The 23,578-nt window shown below is 40.1% G+C and overlaps 1 protein-coding gene across 3 annotated transcripts in view; it reads left to right on the top strand.

Annotated features, from left to right (window-relative positions):
- DEPTOR (DEP domain containing MTOR interacting protein) overlaps nucleotides 1-23,578 on the top strand; it is a 90,288-nt gene that overhangs the window by 7,129 nt on the left and 59,581 nt on the right. For all 3 annotated transcript variants that reach the window (XM_074555813.1, XM_074555803.1, XM_026799491.2), the window contains 2 exons: nucleotides 18,482-18,660; nucleotides 20,643-20,766. In XM_074555813.1, the coding sequence (XP_074411914.1) occupies nucleotides 18,482-18,660; nucleotides 20,643-20,766 (303 nt within the window). The remainder of the gene's footprint in view (nucleotides 1-18,481; nucleotides 18,661-20,642; nucleotides 20,767-23,578) is intronic.

Raw genomic sequence — 23,578 nt, 5'->3', positions numbered from 1 at the left:
TGGAGATATATTTTAAACAATTTTAATGCATAAACCACTGGAATTAAGTAGGTGTTCTTGCCGTCCAGTTCCCTCTCTGTGTTTCCCAGTCATTTGGACTGGCTTAAGCACCTCTGGACCATCACTGTGTAGCGACCTGCACTGGGGGAGTAATCAGCAGAGCTTTTGGAAGGCTGGTATTTCAGTTGGGTCAGTTTTACAAACCAACTTACCACATGACCACAAAAAAGCTTTCTCTGAAGAAGTTCAGGGGAAGAAATGGGTGCTGGCTTCCCCCTTGTCACTGGAATACGCATGGTTTGAGGCTGTGGTTTACTGATAGAGCAGATCCAGCTGCAGGCTGCTGCTGCCCCGCTCTTATCACTTCCCTTGCACTTCGCACTGGTGTTTGTCTGGGATCAGAAGTTCAGGGAACTGAAGCAGATGAAGCCAAATAAGAAAAAATTAACTTTCTAAACAGGTTCAGTGTGAAGTCAGACCAGTGCCAACACTGGGAAGAAGGAGGCAGTGGAAACACATGGTCAAGTACAGGGAGAGGGAATGGTGGCAGCAGCCACTGCTGAGTTTGCTTGACCTCCCCCTCAGGGTTTAATTTGCTGGATTCCCATTAAAAAATTTCAGACTCCAGTAGAAGACATTGTAAAAATGGTGTTGAGTTTAAAATGACCAATGTATATACTGTTATTGGACAGGAACAGAGACTAAGTTTGGCAATGTTTTTTTTTATTTCAAGGCTTTTATCATTACTTCTGCACTCTTGCCACAGTATTGTATGTAAATGGACGTTGAAATACTGACACTTCATGTGTTTTGAAATTTGTACACTGCAATTTGCATGACCAGCTTATCACCAGTGTGACAGCACTACTTTAGAAAGCAACCCTGGCCTTAATTATCAGCCTTTTGCAGTTTTCAGAGTTTTCATCTTAGCAGCGCCTCAATCTAGTAAATGCGTTCAGACCTCTAAGTTGCAGTTGCAAATAATTAAAAAACGTTTCTGATTGCACTTGCTAATTCAGAGCGAATATGGAAGCACATTTCCACATCACAAGGCTGTAATTCTCTATTTCTTTGCAATTGTGTGGTTGGATCATGGGCTACCACATCTGTGTCACAGGGATTTGCAGGCAGATGAGTTTTCTGGTTTCTGTGAGGAGCCAGGGGAAGGTCACGCTGTGGGTTTCGCAGGACTATTGATTCAATGTGTCTGGCTACTGCTGCAGAAAGGAGCAGCCCAATTCCCTTGGGCTGGGGCTTCTGCTGCATGCCAAAATCAACACCAGCCAGACATGCACTGGTGCATGTCTGAGCCCATGGTGAACAGTCTGGGGGGCTCAGCCAGGGTGTCATCCTGTTAAATTAGTGCCAATGACGGTGTAAGGGGTAAGATCAGCTGGCCTGAGGTCAGGGGATGGGGACTCCACAGTGAGATTGCCTTGTCAGGGAATCAGTTCTTGAAGTTAAAAGTACAGTCCTGCCAGTCCAGGAGCCCCTTCTCACCCCCGTTCTTACCCTGCTCAACCCTTGTTTACACATCAGGCTTTTGGCAGAGATCATAGCAATGCTAGACAATATTTGGGTGACTCCATCCAAATGGGTCTGTGGCTGTTTGGGTGAGGATGCCTTCTCTATTAAGGCAGCAAACACAGAGATGCTCACTTGAAGGTAAAAAATCAAACAACAAACTGTTACTAAATGGCTGATCAGAGTAAAAGCCAACACACCTAAGAGATGGTGATAGCAAAGATGGGAGATTCAAAGTCAAGTATGGTAATGCTGTGTTTGGTGTGACAGAAGAGAAGGCAGTGGAAGGAATCAGGGAGACAGACACTGTTACTCTTCTCAAGAGCTGTGGCAGCTATATTTCCAAGCTGTAATGATAGATAAGATCCAAAGATCATGTTTGTTGAGGACAGTGCATAGAAGACTTGAGGTGGAAAATAATAGGGAAGGAGAGCTTGAAACAGAACTTAAACTTTTTGGGGGAGTGGTATAGCTGTTCTGAAAGGGGCATTGCACAAGGAGTCTGCAGAGACCAAAGTTCTGCTCATGCAGCACTATGATATTTATCCTGTACAAATCTTATATGCTGTACCTGGTTTGGGAAGATTCTCCCACCCCCAGCAGTACAGTGGCCATCCAGCACAGTAGTCTTTGACTTTGTATTAGGGATGTTTGTGTGGGTTTGCTCCCTTGCTTCTCACATTAAGTACTGTGGGGTGTTTTTCTGTAGTGTTTCTGTTGGTGTCCAGCTGAACAGCTGCACAACCCACTGGCTCTGTGTCTGCACCCCTTACCTGTGTATTGGGCCAAATGGGTTTATTGGCAGGTGAAAAGAAATGTTTATATGTCGTGTCTGTTTCTCTTTACATTGTGACTTGTATCTTCAAGGCATTGTGGCTGTTTAAAGCAGGCCTGCCTGTCCCTCTGTGTTTGTAAAAGCCAGTCGTGGCCCTGGTTTAAGAGGCAAAGCGAATGCAAGAGATAATTACAATATGTTTAGTAAAACAATGATTTTTGATTTAATTCCATTGAGTATTGCAAAATATTCACAGGAAGCTGAATTTTTGGGGGTTTATCTGAGGAATCAGTCCAACATTTATGCTCATCCTCTCTGGAAGGAGAATCTGACAATACACAGCCGACACATCACTCAAAGTTAGGATTGCAAATAATGGAAATTACTTCTGAAAAGATATTAGCTAGGCATTATTTATAGCACTGATTGTCAGCAGTGGAACAATTTCCTTTCATTTTTTTCTGAAAAGGTCCTTGTCTTGATAATCATACATCCTTTTCTGCAGTAGCATATAATTGTATAGCTTAGAAATTAGGGCAATGTAATAGAAAGCTGTTAATTGTTTCCTGATGCTCAGGATATAATTAACTTACACTTTCCTCTAGTTGAAATTAATTTATTTTACTAAGATGTAGAAAAAGTAACTTAGCTTAAACTGCTATTTTGCTGGTTGTTCAGTGCAAACAGAGGGAAATTGTCACGGGAAGAAGTTCAAAGTAGCATTATCATATATAAATCCCAAAAGAGATTGTACAAATACCATTTTGAGTATGTCTGGAAACTTAAAGACTTGCATTGGACATTATTTTCAAAACTCTTAGCATATTAAACAAACTCACACTTTTCAAGTCTTTTGACAAATGGTAGAAATAGGCGAGATTAAATGAGCTTAATAAGTGACAAGAAAAATGGGTCCATAATAGGAGTCATTGGTATCACGTTACTACATGTCTAATTAGACAAGGGATGAAAATGGGTTCTTAAAATCACACTGAACAGAAGAAATAAAGTAAAGTTTATTAAAAGCTTTATTTTATTTTAATAAGCTTTATTTATTTATCTTTAATTTAGGCAAAATTATGCTACTCTAAAACAGACTACAAAAAGTTGTCTTCTTACAAGACTCAAGCCCCAAAGAGGGCTGGCTCTCAGGCTGGGGTTGAGCCAGGGCATGTGACATACAAGGAGGTGCTGAGGGATGGATCTGCTCAGCCTAGAGAAGAAAAGGCCTGGGGGATTCTTCTGGTTGCAACTACTAATATCAGATGATGTAGGGAAAGGGGGAGAGAATTTTCCAAAGTGCACAGGGATGGTACAAGAGGCAGTAGTCAAAATTTGCAAGGGACTTTCTAATGAGATATTTAGAAAGAATTATTGTCTGTGAGGGTAAGTAAAAAAATGGAATAGGAGTCCAGAGAAGCTCTGAAATATTAAAATCTTGCCTGGACATGACCCTGAGCAACTTGTACTAACTGGTTACGCTTTCAGTATAGAATGGACCAGATGACCTCCAGAGATCCCTTCCAACTGAATATTTTATGAAGGCATAGTGTGTTGTCTTCTTTAAGTTGTGGTGGCTGATATTATCAGCTTTTTGTTATTGGCTGGTAACTAGAGAAAATTATCCACTCAGTGACACTGGTGGGAGGGCTTCTAAGAATGCCTCCTAACCTACTCCAGGGCAAAATCAGCTGCCTTAGTTTGTACCACTGCTCTCACATTGTCCAGCTTTTCAAGCAAATTTAAGGGTGAGAAATGTATCAATTTCCAAATGACTCCCAAGAACTTTTGAAATATCTCTGTTTCAACTGAGATTTTTAGGAAGATGTGAAGGTGACAGCCTGACTCCCTTGACCTCAATGTTCTAAGTTAGGCTAGGATTTTACCTCAGATCACATGAGATTCATCAAATGCCAACATCACAACTCTCCTCACCACCAAGATTTCCAAGTTGTTTGCGATCTGTAGATTCATGCCTCAAGAACTTGGGGTACAGAAACCAAAGAGGACATATTTGGGACATGCTGGTTTTATAGCAATCCTTCAAGAGTGAGAATAGGGAAAAGATTTGAGACAGTAGAGAGTAATATGTGCTGTAAGGGCAGTAGGTCACGGTGCCAGAAATGCTGCTGGCTGTGCCATGTTGGCATTACAGGAGGAACAGTAATCTCAGGGCCAGCCACCTGCTCCTCTTTGTCACTGCCTGCATGACACTGTCAGATCCCCTCACTGTGCACAAGGGACCAGTTTGGGAGTTCATTTGTGTGCACAGGTTTCTGTGCACAGTTCTGCAGCTCCAACTTTGCTTGTGGAAAGAGGATTTTCATTCACATGCTGAGGGAGGAAGGTATTTGAACTATTAACATTTTCTTCCCTTGGAGGGGCACATCTCATCTGGTAGTCTGTCCTGCAGTCAAAGGCATGATTATATCAAGCATGTATCCTACCATTATTCCACCTATTTAAAAATAATAATATAAATAATATAAATAAATAATAATAAAATAAAAATATATTTCTTTCAACACACACAAAATAATGAGATGTTTTCTTTCTCTATATGCCATTGTGCTTTATCACAATGTTGCAAGGCCTAGGTCCTTTAAAAATATTTCCTCATGGGGGAAAATCCAATCTCTTTAGTTTTCTATAAAGTGGTGGTTTTTCCATGTGCTATGCTTTGGGCCTACTGTAATGAATCAAACACCAGTGGTTGAAGGATAATTGCTAGCATTCACTTTTTTGGGCTACAAGCGGCTAGAGCTGCTCCAAACTAATGTATTACTAACTTCATATTACTTTTTGGGGTTGAATCTGTAAATCAACACCAGCTGAAACAGTATTTCCTACATAATTTCATACAAAATATGTTTATACCCTGTGTTGCTTGCTCTTCTGATGGAAATGGAACATCTGAGTTTCGATGGGGCCAGTAACAATAGTACTCTTGGGAAAGACATTATAGGGCCAAAGGAGAAAGAAAGAAAGGATTCTTAACTGGCATCCCGAAACTGTTCAGCACAATAAAAATGGAAAGAAGAATTTATTTAAACATATAGTGGCAAAGGAAAAGTTCCAGTGGAGTGGAAATTGTGAAATTTTGCTTGCAGGCTGAAAATTACACAGCAGATCTTTTTATGTGACATATCAGTATTCCCTCTCAGAAAATGAAAAACTTGTAGGAAAAGGCACAGAAAGGCGTTGGCCACTTGATCAATGGTTTCATGTCTTCAGTGGCCACAAACCTTTTGCAATTTCAGCAGTTCATATCCGCACAGCCTACTTACATATGGACTGAAATGTTGTATATCTTTATCTACAATCTGGATGAAGGGATCTAGGGCACCCCCAGCAGCTTTGCAAATGATATCAAGTTGTGTGGGAGTGTTCATCTGCTGGAGGGCAGGAAGGCTTTACAGAGATGTTTGGACTAGATCGATCAGTGGGCTGAGGCCAGTTTTATGAGATACAACAAGGCCAAGTGTCAGGTCCTGCATTTTGTTCACAACCCCATACAAGGCTCCAGTTGGAGTTGAGTGGCTGGAAAGCTGCCCTTGGAAAAGGACCTGGGGATGCTAGTCAAGAGCTGCTGAACATGAGCCAGGGTGTGCCCAGGTGGCCAAGGCCAGTGGCATCCTGGCCTGGATCAGAAACAGTGTGGCCAGCAGGAGCAGGGCAGGGATTGTCCCCCCCTGTACTCAGCACTGGTGAGGCCACACCGTGAGAGCTGTGCCCAGTTCTGGGCCTTTCACTACCAGAAGGACATTGAGGGGCTGAAGTGTGTCCAGAGAAGGGCAGCAGAGCTGGGGAAGGGTCTGGAGCACAACTCAGGTGAGGAGCAGCTGAGGGTGCTGGGGGTGTTTGGCCTGGAGAAAAGGAGGCTCAGGGGGGACCTTGTCACTCCCTACAACTCCCTGAGAGGAGCCTGTAGCTGGGGTGGGTTGGTCTTCTCCCAGGTAACAAGCTGTAGGACAAGAAGTAATGGCCTCAGGTTGAACGAGAGCAGGTTTAGATTTGAACATTATGCAAAATTTCTTCACTGAAGTGATTGTCAAGCACTCTAACAGGCTGCCCAGGGAAGTTGTGGAGTCATCATCCCTGGAGGAATTTAAAAGGTATGGCACCTAGGGACCTAAACCCACTTAGGGTTTAGTAGTGGACATGCCAGGCTTAAGGGTAGGACTCGATCTTAAAAGTATTTTCGAACATAAACATTTCTATGATTCTGTGATTTTCTCATTCAAATGGTTTTGGTTACATTCAAATTAAGACTTAATGAATACTGTACTGTGCTTTGATAGCCAGAACAAATAAGGGACTAAACCTTGGCACGTGCTCTATGCATGCTCCACCTGCCTGGGTAGCTGCAAAAAGTGCCTGTGGTCTGTCGGCCCAACTGTGCTTGTTCAAACCATCTGAGGAACAACCATAGCCAAGCTCTAACAGATCTTCCTTTCTTTGTGCAGGTGATGTCGGGGCTGGTCTTGAGGGGATGAATCATCTTGAGGATGATTAACACACAGTGTTGGGCCATTAGACTGATGATAGGTGAATATCTAAGTTTGTGTAAAGGCACCGTGCAGGCCTGAACCACTCGGCTCCTCTTGTCCTGTTGCCCATCTAAAGTCTAGCTGTCTGTGCAACATGTGTTTTGGATTCTAGTTGAGGCCCAAGACTAATTTTGGAGTATGCTGTAAACATAACCATGTTGTTGTAATCTAAATCCAGCAGCATTCCACTGGGGCTGATGAGTGTGTAAAGCTGATGCTGTTACTTGGTGAATAAGGGTCAGGATGAGTGGTCCGAGTTATTAAAGCAGTAAGAAGTCACATTTTGAATTTATTGTCAGATCACATAAATACCTGTTCACTGAGCTTTCTGCATGTGTGGAGAGAGAATATTGCTTACAAGGAGAAATGGCAAACACATGGCCCAGCAATGGGAGCAAGCTGTTCAGTGGAGCAGCAGAACTTCTCTGGACTCCTTAGGGATTTATTTATTACTTTAAAAGAAAACTTCCATTTAGTCTTAAGGGAAAATGCTTCTGTAATATTAATCCTTTCAAAGCTTATATATTTGTGAGCTTTTGACAAGGCCTAATCAAACAAGATAAGATCCTTGTTTGATTAGGCCTTGTCAAAAGCTCATGACTTGATAGCATTCTGACAGAAGGAACTATTCATAAAGAGTGGTTGTGCCACAGCTGTGTATCTGTCCATATCATAATATATGAGATGTAGAAAAATGCTGAGCTAATTAAACAAAACAATCCCCAGGCTAGACTTTTGCAAAAGGAAAATATTTTAAATAGTTTCAGTATTTAACTATGATTTTTAATAATAGATTTTTACTAATGATGAAGTTCTTCATTAGCCTACCAGAATTTAGGCAGTGAGCAACTTCATCCCATTAAATAATCCCCTTAAATTCACATACCGTAATTCTTGCTGTCATGTGTTTACATGACCTAGATAGAGATTTAAAGCAGATAGGATGATTTTTTGCCATTAAAACATTTATGTCAGAGAGGAATCCTTTCTGTGTTTAAAAAATAAATGCAGTAGTGTTATATTGCAAAATTGTTGAGTAAAATCATTGTTACCATTGGCGTGCATTCATTTGGAACTCAGTGTAGTCTGGGGCAGTCAGTAGATTTCTGAGACATTTTTCATTTTTTCATCTGCACATGATGGTTTATTTTTTCTTTTTCTTTTGGCAGTGAGACTTTATTGAATGTTACATGATTTTCTGTAAGAAGAAAATGTATAAATGAGTAGAATGTTAATTAGGATTATGCTGCTTTGTTGCCTCCAGCTGACTGGAAAGGTCATACTGGCTTATATTTTACTCTCAAAGACAAGACAACTTAAGGGAACTCTAAAAGGATGTAAAACCATTTGATTTAGACTTCTAACCTATTTTGATTTATTCACTTTCATAATTACATACTCTATATTATTTCAGTAAGTAAAATAAATATGTGCCACTACATCAAATTAGACAAATTCCAGGCTAAGAAGACCAAGCTGACTATGACTATATAGACATGTTCTTTGCAGTAACTTCACAGGATCTCAGGTTAGAAGCTGGAGGTCCCTGCAAACCTGGTGATTTGGATCTCAAGAGGATGAGTGAATGTTGCACGAGGAGGCAGGAAAGCCAACTGAGTTCAGACATGTAGAGACTTCAGCCAAGGGTAAAATGCAGAGCTGATCTGTGCAGCTGGCAGAAGGATCCTCAGCCATTGCAGTTGCTCCTGGCTTCTACACTTTGATTAAGCAATGAAGCCGAGCAGACCCTTGGTCTCTATGCATGCTGCTACCCAGCTGATGGGGTTTCCTCACAGCAGATCCCCAGCTCTGTCCTGACACAGTTGTATGCCACAAAGGTTGCACAGTTTCCTTCAGATGCTGGAGGAGAACATGCCACTAGTTTGGTCTTGGCTGGCCAGTTTAATCCTCATCCTTCCAATCAGCCAGGTAAGGACTATTGGATGCTTGCACAGTAAAAATGGAAACCAGAGAACATCCTGTGGCAAAAACAAGGAAACATGTTCACAAAATGGGGTCATCTCTCATACTTACAGCTCCTGAGCTTTGGCAAACACACAAAGAATGTCTGTATATCTGCATATACACTTGTAGTAAAAGCTTTGATATAAACAGCAAGTGTCTGAATATAGGCAGCATTTGAATTTTCCTTTTTTGCTGCTGACATGAACCAGACTTTAAAAAGTCTGAATCCTGGTACAGTGCATTCAAAGTTCACCCTCTGATATTCTTCCACCTTACAGTATTGCCAAGGTTGTTTGGAGATAGCAATGTAAATCATGTAATTATAAATCACAGGACTGGAAGGTCATCTGAAGAATATTACAATACATAATCCTTTGATATATTTATTATTATTATTATTATTATTATTATTATTATTATTATTATTATTATTATTATTATTGCCTTAAGTGAGAATTAGAAATCTTTTCTCCAAAACTTTGTCTAATTCTTTCATTAGGATCCCTCAAAATTACTTAAATAGCTTTTCTTGCTCTCTGCTTTCAACTCACCTGAAATACTATAGACAGCAATTCTGCCCTTCTCACTTTTTATCTAGGTAAGGCCAGACTTCCAATCCAGTATCTTTTTCTCTCTGCTCATGAGACTGGCTCATCATTTCTCATACCAGAGTAGAGCTACATTGGATCTCTTTGAGCTGATCATTCTTGAATGAGATGTCACGAATGAGATGTTCTGTAGTAACAGGTACAATGACATAAACAACTGAATTTCCCATAATGTCTGGAAACATCTCTGTTAGTAGAATGTGAGGTTTCCCTTGATTTCTGCATGGTCGCAACCTTTACCCAGTAAAAGTTTCACTACTGCATATTCAGCTATTTCTTACTCTGTTGCTTTTAGACTCTGAGTTCCCAGTTTTCAGCAGAGCATTTTGTTGTTACATTTTATAGTTTTACCTGTTCCTCCGTGTCTAGTTATGAACTGTGAAGGTCATCCTCTAACAATTTAATTGCCCCAAGGCAATCCAGTCAAATGGATCATTACCTTCAGTGTTTAAAAATCTGCAGCAGTTTTCCAGCTTTGTTTTAAAGTTTAGTGGTCAACCACTGTATTTCAATAAACTTCTGGAAGTCAGGGGAAAGAACTCTCTTGAATCATGTCTTTGGCCAGTGCAGCATCCTGCATATTGTGGTATTGTGAGCTGGAGGAGGTAAAAAAGCATGTATCAGTGTCAAAACATGATGGATTTTTTTTTTAATTTAAAGAAATTCAATGCAAAGTGCCTTTTGTAGTGAGTACTTTTACACTTACTGCTGTCACAGCTTCCTTCAAAATAAAAATAAATCCTAGAAATGCAGTTATAATAAACATGAAAGACAGGAAGCTATTAATCTAGAATGTGAACATATAAACAAAGTTTGATGGTTTGAATGAAACATATTGTGTATTTAAATAATATTGCATCTGTATTTATTTCAAGATGGACCTACATATTTGTTGGAAGTGAATAAAAAATTTTGAGTCATAGCCCCAGTACAAAATCAAGTTTGTTAACAATTGTACATAACACAAAGCATTTTATTACTCATTATCTTACCTGTTAGTTACTGGATATTTATGTTTAACGACAGTCATGATTCAGCACAGTACTTGGATAAGAGTTTTGTGAGATGGAAAACAATTGTGAAAAGCAACTGAGATATTACTGCAGTATGACACTTTATTAATGATGAAGGCACGTTTTTTATTCTTGCCTTCAGTAGGGTTGCCAAGGACCACTGAAAGAAGTCCAAACAGTTGGTGCTCCTCTGAGAAGTGCAGAATATCAGGGAGAAAATCTCCTGCAGGTCTGTGGTTCTCAGGCTAAAGGCAGCCATTCTTGGAAGGACTTTGAGCTCAGAGTTACCCATATAATGTCCCAGCAAAACTATATTTGTCACTTATTGACAGGGTGGGAGAAATACCAAACTGCGCTCAAGATTAGGCACTTGACTGATTTCAGTTCTCCCATGGATTTGTTATCTCTGGCACACGACAAGCCCTTTTGCTGTTTGCACTCCAGGCTTGTTCAGTACTGCTGCATTCTGGGCATTACAGATTTGCTTTTCCCCAAACGTGCTGAGAGATGGGTGTTCTTGTTTCTCAGGTGCCCTGAAACTTTCTGCTCACAGTGCAAGTGCCTGCCAAGGTTAAAGTCAGCTTTGCCCTCTGGGTAAAAGAGGTGTCAGCCTTGCTGCACAAGGGACCTCAGCCTGTAACGTTTTTGGTTCCCCTACCCCCGTGGCATGCAAGGTGCATCCAGGTGAGGAGTTGTCACACAGCAGGGCTTTCTGGTACCCACAGCTGATTGTGTCCTTGGGGCAGCCCCTCTTCTTGACTCCAGTGATGCAGGCCTGTAGCTGAGCCTTCTCTTTCCCAGCTGCTGGTTCTGTCTCTTCAGGTTCCTGAATGGCAGTGCTAGAAGAAATATCTGTAGCAGTAGAATTTGGGCTCTCTGACTTATATTTTCCCTGTTTATCCCATTTAGCATTTCAAAGGAACATTCTCTTTTTCCAGCCATGTTACTGAGATAACAGGCCTGCATTCCCTGACGCAAATTTAATTGATTTTCACTGGCCTCCCTTGAGACCCTACTGCATCTTCTTGAGTTTGCTATCCATAAAATAATTCCTTTATTGAGAGGTATTTTTGCATAAGTCAACAAGAGCTGGTGAGCTTATTACCTTGTTAATCCAGTCATAGGATGTCTGTAATAACAGTTCTGCTATGTTTTCTGGTCTGTACTTTGAAATTTTGGTGGACTTCAGTTTAGATTTGGAGAAACATCCTTGCAAAAATTAATCCTCACAGTACACATTGATTTAATAAGCCTAAGAATATCCATGCAATGGAGACACAGAAAATTAATGTGGATACAAAATCTAGTTGATTGATATTAGCAAAGATGGCTTGATTTTGAGTGAAAAGTACATCAGTTCTTTTGGGGATCCATCCACACAGTACTATCCCATAGAGTTTGGCCTGCATGCATTTGTCCTGTGGTGCATCCCAGCTCATCCATAACTGAGTGAGAAGCACAGTTATGTCTGACTTCCATTTAGAGAGGGAGGGCTGTGATTTGCTGAGTTGTGACAGCTTTAGCCCCAAAAGTGAGCAGCCTGACTGAGACAGGCAGTTTTCTGCTTTCCTTGTAAGACTAGGGACAGGTGAAAAAAAACTTGCCTGTATTCTGTTTTATGCTTTCCAGCAAGACTTTCTCTCAAGGTTCAAGTGCACAGGCAGTTAGATATAATATTAATGTCTGAACACATTTTACTTTAAAGTGAAATACAAGTGAAATGGCTTGGCAGGCAGGGAGATTAGTCACTTCACAGCTTCTGTAGGTTTTACAAGGGATCTCTAGTTTTATGACAGATCAATACAAATACACAGATTTAATTTCTTCTTCAGTCTGGGGTACTCTGAAGGCTGTGGCTCTGAATTTCTGGCCTGAATTTGTGGGCTGAAAGAGAGTCTCTGAGAGACATAATGTTGATTTCACCCCAGACCGTGAGCAATGCCTGTGTCTGTTCCCCAGAGTTTGCTTTGATCCCTGACAGTCTTAGTAAGATATTATGAGCATTGGCGATGTCCTTGTGCACCTTTGGTTGCAAGCTTAGTGGCCTTAGTACTTTCTGAATGTATTAAAAAAGACTTCATAAAAGTGGCAGCCACAATATTTTATTTAAAGCCACAGGGACTCTGGTGAACTGTCATTTCTTTGGAAGCTTTAGGATTTCCTCTGCAGTGCACCAAGAGATGGTTTATGGCTCTGTGTTCTGGCATCTTCTCACTTTGACTGCATACATGGCTGTGGGCAAAAAAGGGGAGCTTATCACAGTGATGTGAACTGCTATCAGGAGCTGCTTTGAAAACACTCTTTCCTAAGGTATTTGAAATGGCAGAATTCCTGCTCTGCTACAGCTACCAAAACCAGAAATATCTTCATCCTATTTCCAGTAAGACCCCATGTTTTAAAGGGTAATTTAGCTCCTGTGAATATCAAGTAACAGAATGAAGTGATTGCAGAGCTGAAGCATAAATAGAAAGAGGAACAGGCAGCAGTGAAACGCTGACACTTCAGCTGAGACTTGGCAAGCCCAGCTGGAAATGCTTGTCCCAGCAACACACACTGCATTCACAGAGTACCTTCAGGATTGCTTCTGTGTACAAAGTTCATATCCTCACTGACCTATTTTATTTTTTTGCTGACAGTGCAAAAGCAAAAGTTTAGTATAAAGGACATTTTAAGTAGTTTTTTCCTGGGTGTGTGTATATACACAAATGCCACCATATACTCATTTATTTTGTTCAGAATCAGGTGTGTAACTGACTTGTAAGTTTTGAAGTTCAGTGGGACTTCTGCTTCTAAGTCACTGAGATGCTTTGGAAAATGTAATTTTTTAGTAAGATGCCTATCTACCATCCTGTCAACAGGTTATATGCTTATGTTAGAAACACCAAACTTTGTGACCTCTGTGAGAATACAAAACTGTTCTAATTCAAACAGAAAGGAGCAATTCTACCTACCAGTGGAGAATGTCAGATGTCCCTTGAGAAGAGGTGTGAAAAATCTGTGCTCTTTGGCCACCATGAATTGTCCTGATCTTTGGCAAGATGCTTCTTTTGTCCATGTATGTTTCTCACAAAGGACATCATGACTAGTTTTCCTTGGAAATAAGTAAATCCTTCTCTTACAGAAGTTTCCTATATACATGAAACGTATGAAGGAATTTTAAGATGGCAGAAACCACGTGCAGGGCTTTGCCTCTCTGCATATAGCTGCTTATTTTCAAGGGATCTAATACAGTTTTGTTCAGTTTACCCAAATTTGATAAAATTGTAGTAGTTCAATGAATGCTGCCTGACAGTGCTCAGTCTGAGATAATCACTGCAGCCAAGGGTGCTATGCAAGGTGTAACACACCAGCAGTAACCCATGAGCATACCAGAACTCCTCAGCAGCAGTTGAGCATGCTGAGGCAGGACGTGCATTGTGCTGTGACTAATTACATCATCAGTGTGTATTGTTCAATAATTAGTAAATTCTGATAGGGATTTCTATTTTAAGTGATCTCCTCACTTAAAATAGGTGTTTTGTTCTTCCATTAAAAAACACATTGTTTCATCCAAAGCATTGTGGGCAGCAGTTTGGGGGAATTGGTTCTGCCCCTCTACTCCCATCTGGTGGGACCCCTCTTGGAGTGCTGTGTCCATCTGTGGGGTCCTCAGCACAGGAAGGACGTGGACCTGTTGGAGCCGGTCCAGGGAAGAACCCTGAAGATGATTAAAGAGATAGAGCACCCATTGTAAAAACAGAAACACAGACTGAGAGTGTTGGGGCTGTGCAGCCTGGGGAAGAGACCTTATTGTGGCCTTTCAATATTTAAAAGGGGCTTAGAAGAATGACGGGGATCAACTTTTTAGTAGGGCTTGTTGCAATAGGACAGGGGTAATGGTTTAAATTAGAAGAGGTAAATTCAGACTAGATATAAGGAAGAAATTTTTCCCAATGAGGGTGGTGAAATCATGGAACAGGTTGCTCAGAGAGGTGGCTGATACCCCATCCCTGGAAACATTCAAGGTCAGTGTAGAGGGGTTTGGAGCAAGTTGATATAATGGAAGATGTCCCTGCTCATGCTGGACTAGATGACCTTCAAAGGTCCTTTTCAGCCCAAACTGTTTGTGTGTCTGCGATTCCATGGTTCTATTATATGTGCATTTCATGTGTGTGATTGTCTCAGGAAGGCTGAAAGAGATGAAAGGGTGGAGCACATTATGAAAGTACTCATACCATGTTGTTTATTTAGAGTGCCAGGGACCTGTTCCTTGGACATTTTTGAGCCCTGCTAGGACAAGCATAGGGACTATATAGGATGTAGGAACTGGCAGATTAATTATTCATAAAATTACCTGGGAGAGCAGGAAGTTTTTGTGTTTTTTTCACTTGTAGAACTCAAGATTGGATAATGCATTGTAAGATCTATGTTAGCCAAGCACAAACTACTAGACTTAATAGGGGGAAGTAGCTGGGTGAGATATTTGGACTGTGTTTCAGTTAATGATATGTATTCATCCAGCATGTTGGCCTTTTCTGGGGTTGGAAAGGAAAGCTAATTGTGCAGGCACTGTCTCATAAATCCTTCCCCACTGGTTCAGAAAAGAGGCAAGGAACTTCAGAATGCATAATGCCTCTGGTGGAAATAAAAATGCCCCCATTGGTGAAAGCCAAAATGCAAGTTTCATGTAGCTGCAAGAGCAATTTCATCCCAAGTTAGTGTGTAATTCTTCATTTCTGGGCAAAAATTTAGATGTTTCCATTATCATGAAACTGCCTAGTGGCATCTGAACAAATAACATTGTTCTAGAAAGCTCTGAACACATTTATTGCAAAGCAAGAGCAGTGTGTCCGAGTTACCTTGTTCCATGCTGTGTAGGAGGAAGACACTTGTGTTTGCAGCAAGAGTCCCTACATATTGTCAGTTAGGAGCGAATCCTGTTTAGATAAGCCCCCAAGAAAACTATTCTGGCATGCATGCCTGCAAATACAGCCTTTATTTGTTGTAAGCATGAGTAAGGGCCATGGATATAAATTTGTAAATATTAAAGGCTTGCATATGCCTGTTGAGCTTCACAGGCAATTGCTCAAATGCTCTGGATCTCACGATGTTTTCCTCAGGTAGGGCAGACTGTGGCCTCACATGCAAAATCTGGCAGGTGATCTTGAATAATATATGGAATTATATATGGGTGAGGTAATAGTACACACAAAATTGGTTTCTGGTGTTAAGCTATTAAGTTGCAGAAAGTGGGTCAGTATTTCAAAGGCTTGTTGAATCAAGGAGTCCCCCTATCAACCGTTGTTGTTTGCCTGTCTTCTCCCCCTTCTCCTCTCAAACTGGTCAGGGTTTGTCAGTCAGCTAATTCTTTTGAACAGCTCTTGAGAAAAACTTCTTCTAGTGAGAAAAATGTGTTTGATGCTAAGTTAGGTGTTTTCCAGTCATCACGCAGACTAGCTGACAGAAAGTGATTAACATTACTTAAAGGGAAAACATCAAGGACTTTGGGTAAGAAGCCTGCTTCTCAGTGCCAAGGGATAAAGAATTTACCACTTCACTTGAGTATTGGTTCCAGTGTATAATTGTATGCACTGGTACATTTTATTCCTTTTTATTCCATTTGACTTGGCTTCCGAAAAACACCTCTGAGCACAGACACATTTTTTTAATTCCTACCTGAACCTTTGATTAGCACACTGCAATATATACTCAATAACTTTACCTGAGGCTTCTATATTTGTAATTTAAACTATGTACAGTGTCAATTTATTAAGCTACTTCTCCTCCACAGAGTTTGATTTTTAGCAGATTTGTAGAAGTGAGGGAGCCTTGACAAAGAAAACAGTGTACACCACCAGAGAGAAAATCTGAATTCCTTTTGTGTTATTCCAAAAAAATAAGCCTGGACATAAGTCAGTATGGACATAATTGGCATAGACTGCAGAGGAAATTCACACATTCATGTGGAAATACAGGTTTGTTAAGGGTTATGCGGTCATGTTTTCTTTGACTTAATGATTTTGTATCCTCTTAGCAAATTTGGATCCACTTTAGCAAGAGAGTGGAAATACTTCAGATAATGAAATGCCTATGAGTTTTATAAATATAGACAAAAAGGTGTAGAGAGGGACCCTTTTTCTGAGTGAGGCAAAAGATTGTAGTGGGAACCTGTGTCTTTTGATATGACAGAGGAATTGAAATACTTATTAAGCCCACCAACTGCAGGAGAGCCTGCAGCTGGAATTTAAGATGTAAACACTAATTTCTGAGGCTCTTGGCTACTGGCATGTTTGTGAAATGTCAGCCCAGTCCTATGCTCCTATGCAACATGTGGACAAAGAATTTTGTAGAAGGGGCTTTTCCTCTTGTGCCAGATGAGCTCCATCCATTCAGACTTACACTGCTGACTGAAAGCTGGATTGGGCTGTCTGCCTTTGTGTGATACACTCTTTTTCTAGTTTTGTTCTTGCAGGTGTGACATAAGACCAGATGAACATTAACAGAACCTGGAATGTATTTTAATTGTAAAGCTCCATCAGACATACTGATAATTGCATGTTTTATAATTAAAACTGTGAATGCTTTTCTTTCTAAGCATAGTGACAGCTGTTAGAGCACATCTGGAAAATATGCTTTAAGCAAAAGTATTTTAGCTCAGAGAATTTCACAATCTGTGGGATATTTATCAGCATTTCTTTCCAGAATACTAATCTGATTTAACAGTATTTTTAATATAAAAGTCTTGCTTTTTTATAAATGATGTTTGCAAATCTGGCTTTGAATTCATATCCCAGATTGGCAATTCAAGTGTACTTCAAGGCTAAATGCTGCAGAACAAAGCATTGCTTTGCTACTATTTTTAGGTAGAAGCCTACATAAATCTTGTCTGATGCCCTAATAAATTTCCTTCATTGATTTCAGCCAAATATTTTCCCTTTGTATGATTTTAAAGAGAAATTATTGTTTCATACTGGAATTTTATTGCGAGGAAAATTTCTCGTACTCCTGCTCTGTGCTTCTTGAGTCTCATGTCAACACCTTCCTGTGCTATTACCCTTGTACCTCCTACAGTTATTACAGCATTAGTCAGGACTCTGCAGTCAGTGAGAGTGTTTACAAGGTAGGACACTGGCCACTTGGAAATGAACAGCAATGTTTCTGGTTTTGATAGGAGCCCAAGCATTGTCATTTCTGCACTTTCCTCAGAACTGTCATATAGGCATTACAAAACCAGATTTTCTGATGTGATTCATTAAAATGGAAAAAGAAAGCATAAAACTTCAAACAACTTTAAAATTTCTATCTGCTAATTTATTGCTAATGTTGCTTATTTTGTTTATTTGGGAAAAAATGACTAAACATAAAGATGCAGAACCCTAAAACTTCACGGTATTACTTTAATCAGGACCTTGCATTCTGACCCAAGCACCTCAACCAACTTGCTTTCAGGATGATGAGGGAGATTTTGCAGAGAGCATTTGTGAACAAATGCCTAAGCGAGAAATCAGTTTCCTTTATTTGGAGTAGGAGGCAACTTTTTAATGATAGATTACACTGTGTTGGAGCAGCTTCACACCTGAATTTTAAATCACAAGTGCTATCCTTGTTGTGCAGTTGGAGGCAAAATGCAGTTATGCAACCAAGCAAGAAGCTACACCTGCAAAAACTAATGAGATTGTAAAAAAATCTACAGCAGCAATACTATAAAATAATATGGAACACATTAGTGGTAATGTGGGAAAATTAATTCCAAATTATTGACAGTTTAATTGACCTACGGGAAGTATTTTAATGGAGTAAATATGCTGTGCTGTTCTTGAGTTTTATAAACTTTTCCACTGAGCAGAAAACAAGTTTTTCCAATTATGGGGTTTAAAGTTGTAACAAATGGGTGCTGTGGGTTCCCTGGTTGTGAGATGCCAGCACTGGATGTGTGACTTTTCTGCCCAACACCTGTAAATCCCATCCTGTGAGCAGGGCGTGGGTGCCACTGCTCTGCTCTCATCCCACTCTTGCTGCCACAGAGGCTCTTTGCAAATGATCCTTACATGGTGATTTGACCCCCAGGCTCCGACTGCACGAGGAAAAGGTCATCAAGGATCGGCGACACCACCTCAAAACGTACCCAAACTGCTTCGTTGCCAAAGAGCTGATTGACTGGCTGATCGACCACAAAGAGGCCTCTGACAGGGAGACAGCTATTAAACTGGTGCAGAAATTACTGGATCACAGCATTATCCACCATGGTAAGTGCAGTATTACCTGCTGAAAAGTTCTAAGCTCAATTTATTGACTGCTGTGAGACAAAGGGAAATCCCAGTCCTGCTCTTCAGCCAAGTGTAGGACAGGTAGGATCCTTTCCCTGCCAGGTATGGAGCATCTCTTGAACTGTGCTGCTGTACAAGGTCACCTGTGTCCTGAAGGACATGAGAGCCTGAAGAGGTGTGGAGTGATGTTCCTCATGGCAGGGGGAAACTTATTGGAGACTGTGATGTGTCTCCAGAGCAGCCCCAGCTGGATCATGTCCCCCCTTTCCTGCAGCTCTCATTTCCCTGCTCCTAAGAGCACAGTTCTCCAGCTGAAAAACCCATCTGAAAAATCAGCCAGCAAAAAAAAAACAACATTTTTCTCACGTGGATTAGTTCCCTGGCCCTGGCCCTCACAGCAGCTGCACAAACATTAGTGCTGGTACAGCTGCAAGAAAGTTAGTGGTCTGGCTGTGCCCTGATTAATTTTCTCCTAAACTTGTTGTCTATTTGAGATCTGTTCCTTTCAGCTTCTTGAATAACAATTCATGCTGATGAAAAGACTTCCAATTCACTGGTAGCATTTAGTTGCCTTTTGGGGGCACAAAGAGGCTGGGAAGCACATGAGCAAAGAAGATCCAAGGCCTCCATTTCAAGCCTTAATATTACCCATTTCAGAATGGCAAATGTACCATTTGTTTCTTTTTAAAGAGAAAACTGAGTGACTATGAACAGTCGAATGTTGACTTTATGCAGAGGTCACTGTATGTGCAGCAATGCTGCTGCTGTCAGTAGTACATGAACAACACCTTAATTAAAGTCAGAAATGCACATACTGAATGAGTGCCACTTCTACAGCTTCTGCTCAGCTATTAAATGAAAATTCTAGGTTGTTATGGAAACTGGGACTCACGGTAGATAGTTAAAGAATAAAGTAATTATAGGATATTCAAATCTGTCTATTTAATCCTCTATTGAGAAAATGTCAGTGAAGAGTTGTGTGGATGCCTGAGTGACTTAATTTAATTGAGCAATAGATATTTTATTGCTGAATGCTTGTTGAAAGCTCTAACAACCTTCAAGCATTTTCTGCCCTACCATCCAACTGAAAACTGTAGAAGAAATTTTGTATATACATGTGTGTCTAGATATTAGAAATGTAGCAAGCATTTCTTGAAAATGTTCATGTATTACACTCTAATAAAATACTTTATGAAGTGAGCTTGGGCAGGTAAATTCAGAGAGATTCTGTCAGGTTCTGCAGGATGCTTAGAACATTCTTTCAAGTGCCCTGTCAAGTGAAGGGACACCAGTTCCTGCTTCTGTGGTGCAGAAGGTTCCCCATGTATGTGGGTTGACAACTGTGCTAGGAGCATCTTGCTTGGGATAGCTTTCCCATAGGTTTATGCCCTTGATGGGGCTCTGTTCTGCATTTACAGGAGCCCATGATCAGCTGGGGTTCTACAAACCTAATCTGGCATTTCTTGGTGTGTTCATGTTGTACCTACCATTTGCTAGCTGGCATGGCATAGCAATTGAGACAGTTTTAAGAAGGCAGAAGGCTTTGGTTTTAACTGTTTCTTTAGGAAGTCTCAGGTTTCCTACAGCACTGCTAACTGATAGGAATAACTTAAAGTTTGGCAAACCTTAAATTATTGGGCATTCTAGTCTGGTGGCCTTTTAAACGAACAGGACAACAGATTGTTTTCATCAGAAGGTTTTCTGGGTATGTAGTGGAGGGATGCTTTTTTGCTCTTAATGTTTGCAGTAATACTCACAAAACTGATGGACACTTCTCCCCCTTACCAAGAAATTTGGTTACCTCTCAATGTTTTCTTCAGCCTTTCATTAGAATGGAGTGAAGCTGTGTGCTGAGACAGCACATGCTTGCTTTGAAGCTTAGCAGTGGTACCTGCTAAATGGATCCTCAGCTTCTTACCAAGTATGTGAAATTTTTTTTGTTTAATTATTTTATGTTTCAGTCTGTGATGAGCATAAAGAATTCAAGGATGTCAAACTGTTCTACCGCTTCAGGAAAGATGACGGGACGTTTCCACTGGACAATGAGGTGAAGGTGTTCATGAGAGGACAAAGATTGTATGAAAAGTATGTTGCATTCAGTATTCTTAATATGTTGATAATAGTGCCACGTGAGGCAAATGATATCTGTTAATTTATTTTTGAAGCATCAGAGGCTTTCAATGCATGCAGGAATGGGTCTGGGAAATTCCATTACTTCAGTTGGGCGTCCTTCCCTCTCTTATTTTTCTTCTGCTTTTCTACCATATTCACTTGAGGCATTTTATTTAAAATCTGAGCCCCAGATTGTAAATACATCCTGTATGAGAATTCAATGTGAATTGAAGCCCTTGAAATCTATTCTGTAAAAATAATTACAGAATTATTTGTCAAAATGATTCAAATAATTACAGAAATATTTTATATGTAAAAGCATAATTATAATTCCTAAAACTTCATTGAACAAGCAGCTACATGTCTGTGGAGACTCCATATCTTCACAGGGAGGTATGCTTTTAAATCATAGGTGAGATGAATCTTCAGTGTTCCAGTCTGCAAAGTTTCAACATCAGAAAAGTTATGTTAAAAGCAATTTCAAAAAACCATTAACCCAACCAAGAGCATCTGATTACCTAGTTTAAACAGATTATTTTACTGAGATACTAAATATCCCACTGGATTACTTCCATCAAGTAACTAGGTATCATAACCATACTTCCTAATATTAAATTAAAGACATTTTTATTCAGGATGTAGAGATTCTGACATGGTACTTTCAAGCAGAGAGAAGAAAATGGATATTGGCATATGCTACAAATTAATGCAAAAGTTGTGATGTGTTATTTACCAAAAAGCTTGAAGTATTGCACTAGACTGAATACCACCTACTCTTCTTTTTGCTTGGAGCAGAAGTGTGCAGCAGCCAGAAGAGATGCTGTGTTTTCTTAATGAAGGAAATTTGTTTCCTTCTAAGAAAGAATTCAGGAAACTCACAAGTTTAAAAGCTGATAATAAATATTATTTTCAAGGTTAGCTGGCTCTGAAGATCAGTTTGGTGAAAGAACAGTGAACCCAAAATATAAACAAATACTTGTAAATGCCACTCCTTTTGTGAGTGGTGTACACCCATCATATAGAATTCCCCAAGACAGAGTGACTGTGACTATTTAAAGGCAAAATGTAATAAATTGTACAAGACAGAATAAAATGTATCACTGGAGAAAATCCTCCATTCTATGCACTGGGACAGGTGAAATGAATCAGCTACCTTCAAACTCTTCTGTGTCTTACTAAGCACAGCATTTGCTCTTTAGACTCAGTAAACATGCAGTGTCTACAAGCCTGACCCATAGTCTGAAAACCAGATTAGAGTGTATACAGTTCATTTTTTAGTCTATATTTCTATTTCAATTATCCATAAGAAAAATAATATTTTGTTGGCAAGGCTGGTATCAATTTTGTGAATGTAAGGAGCCATATAGAAAGAACTCTGCTTCCATCACCATTTCTCTGAATGGAGAAATATCCCCAAACCAATGTCTGTGATCCAGTTTGTCTAACTCTGTAGTAGAAGGAAAACATTCATAATTGTAGAGAGTTTTCCTATCTTGGCAAAGGAGCACCTACCTGGCAAAGGAGTATCTGAATATAACTGCATCCTTGTGAGGTGCTTGCTCCTAGGCAACATATTTGAAGGGTTCAGAAACTTTTAAAAACAGCCCTGAGTGCTCAATATAGTATAAATTTAAAATACCTGTCATTTCAAAACCAGTATGAGACAGTCAAAGGTAGTCAAAATTCTCCATGGATCATCGGAAGTATTTTGTATTCATGGGGGACAAGAAGGCATACCTGGGCTATCTGGGCTTCACTTTGTTTATTTTAGCAAATCCCCTGTACAGAGATTTCAGCTTTTGTTAGTTCCCTTGCCTATGCACTTTTATTAGCAACACCACAATTTCACTGGATGCACTTTGAACTCAAAATCTAATGCTGAAAGTCAGGAATAGCTCTGCAGTGAAATGTGTGATTGTGTAATATATCTGTTGTATCAGTTTGCTGATAGTCTTGAGAAAGAAAATATTAATTCAGTGCTATTAAAATAATTACTAAATGGCAGCAACCAGAGAAAAGTATTCATGCACAAACATTAAGTCATTTACCAGCACATTCAACTTGTTTATCAAAATGCCTATGGGCCTGATTGCAAGAGAAATGCAGCTATGCCAAAGGAAATCTGTCCAACACATTTTGAAAATCTGTGTCTAATTTTGTAGAGTTTGCTGATCTTCACTAGGCTTTGCTAGTTTAAGACAGACATTATAATTTTTTTCTGCTCTTTTCCACTCTCTGATTGGGGCTGGAGTACCACTAGGTTCAGAAGACAAAGCAGTTTGTGCTTGCCAAAATTTTAGACATTACCCAATACCAGTCCAGGCAAATTTGTACCCTCAGTGGGTAAAATGAACCAAATGCTTTAGGAGGATCAACAGGTTGATGCATGGATATCTTAGGCAGGTTCCTTACCTTCAGACAGCTGTTTTGGGTAAATGCCTTGTTCTCTGCCCTGAGACATGGGAACATCAGGACTGTCCCTCTGCTAAGGAGCTCTCTTTCCCATCTCTCTTCTGCATGACCACAAAGCTCCTTGGAACCTGAACTTTCCTTTCTTGTGCTTGACCCCCTTCACCCACTGTGGGCATCCTCAGTGGCTGTACCTGTGGGACTGGAAGATTTAAAATCAGTCTCTGATTGTATTCTCCCTTTATTTGCACTGAAAATCATGAACCAGTTCAGATTCCCTGCACATTGTTGCAAACTTTGATAATCCTGTCTGTGAATAAGCTTTGAGGTTCAGGTTTATAACTAGAGATAAAAATTACTGGATTTCCTACAGTCT

Source organism: Zonotrichia albicollis, chromosome 1 (assembly GCF_047830755.1).
Source record: "Zonotrichia albicollis isolate bZonAlb1 chromosome 1, bZonAlb1.hap1, whole genome shotgun sequence".
Taxonomy (NCBI): Eukaryota; Metazoa; Chordata; class Aves; order Passeriformes; family Passerellidae; genus Zonotrichia; species Zonotrichia albicollis.
Note: the sequence above shows the minus strand (reverse complement) of the source record. Positions and strands in the feature narration are given on the sequence as shown.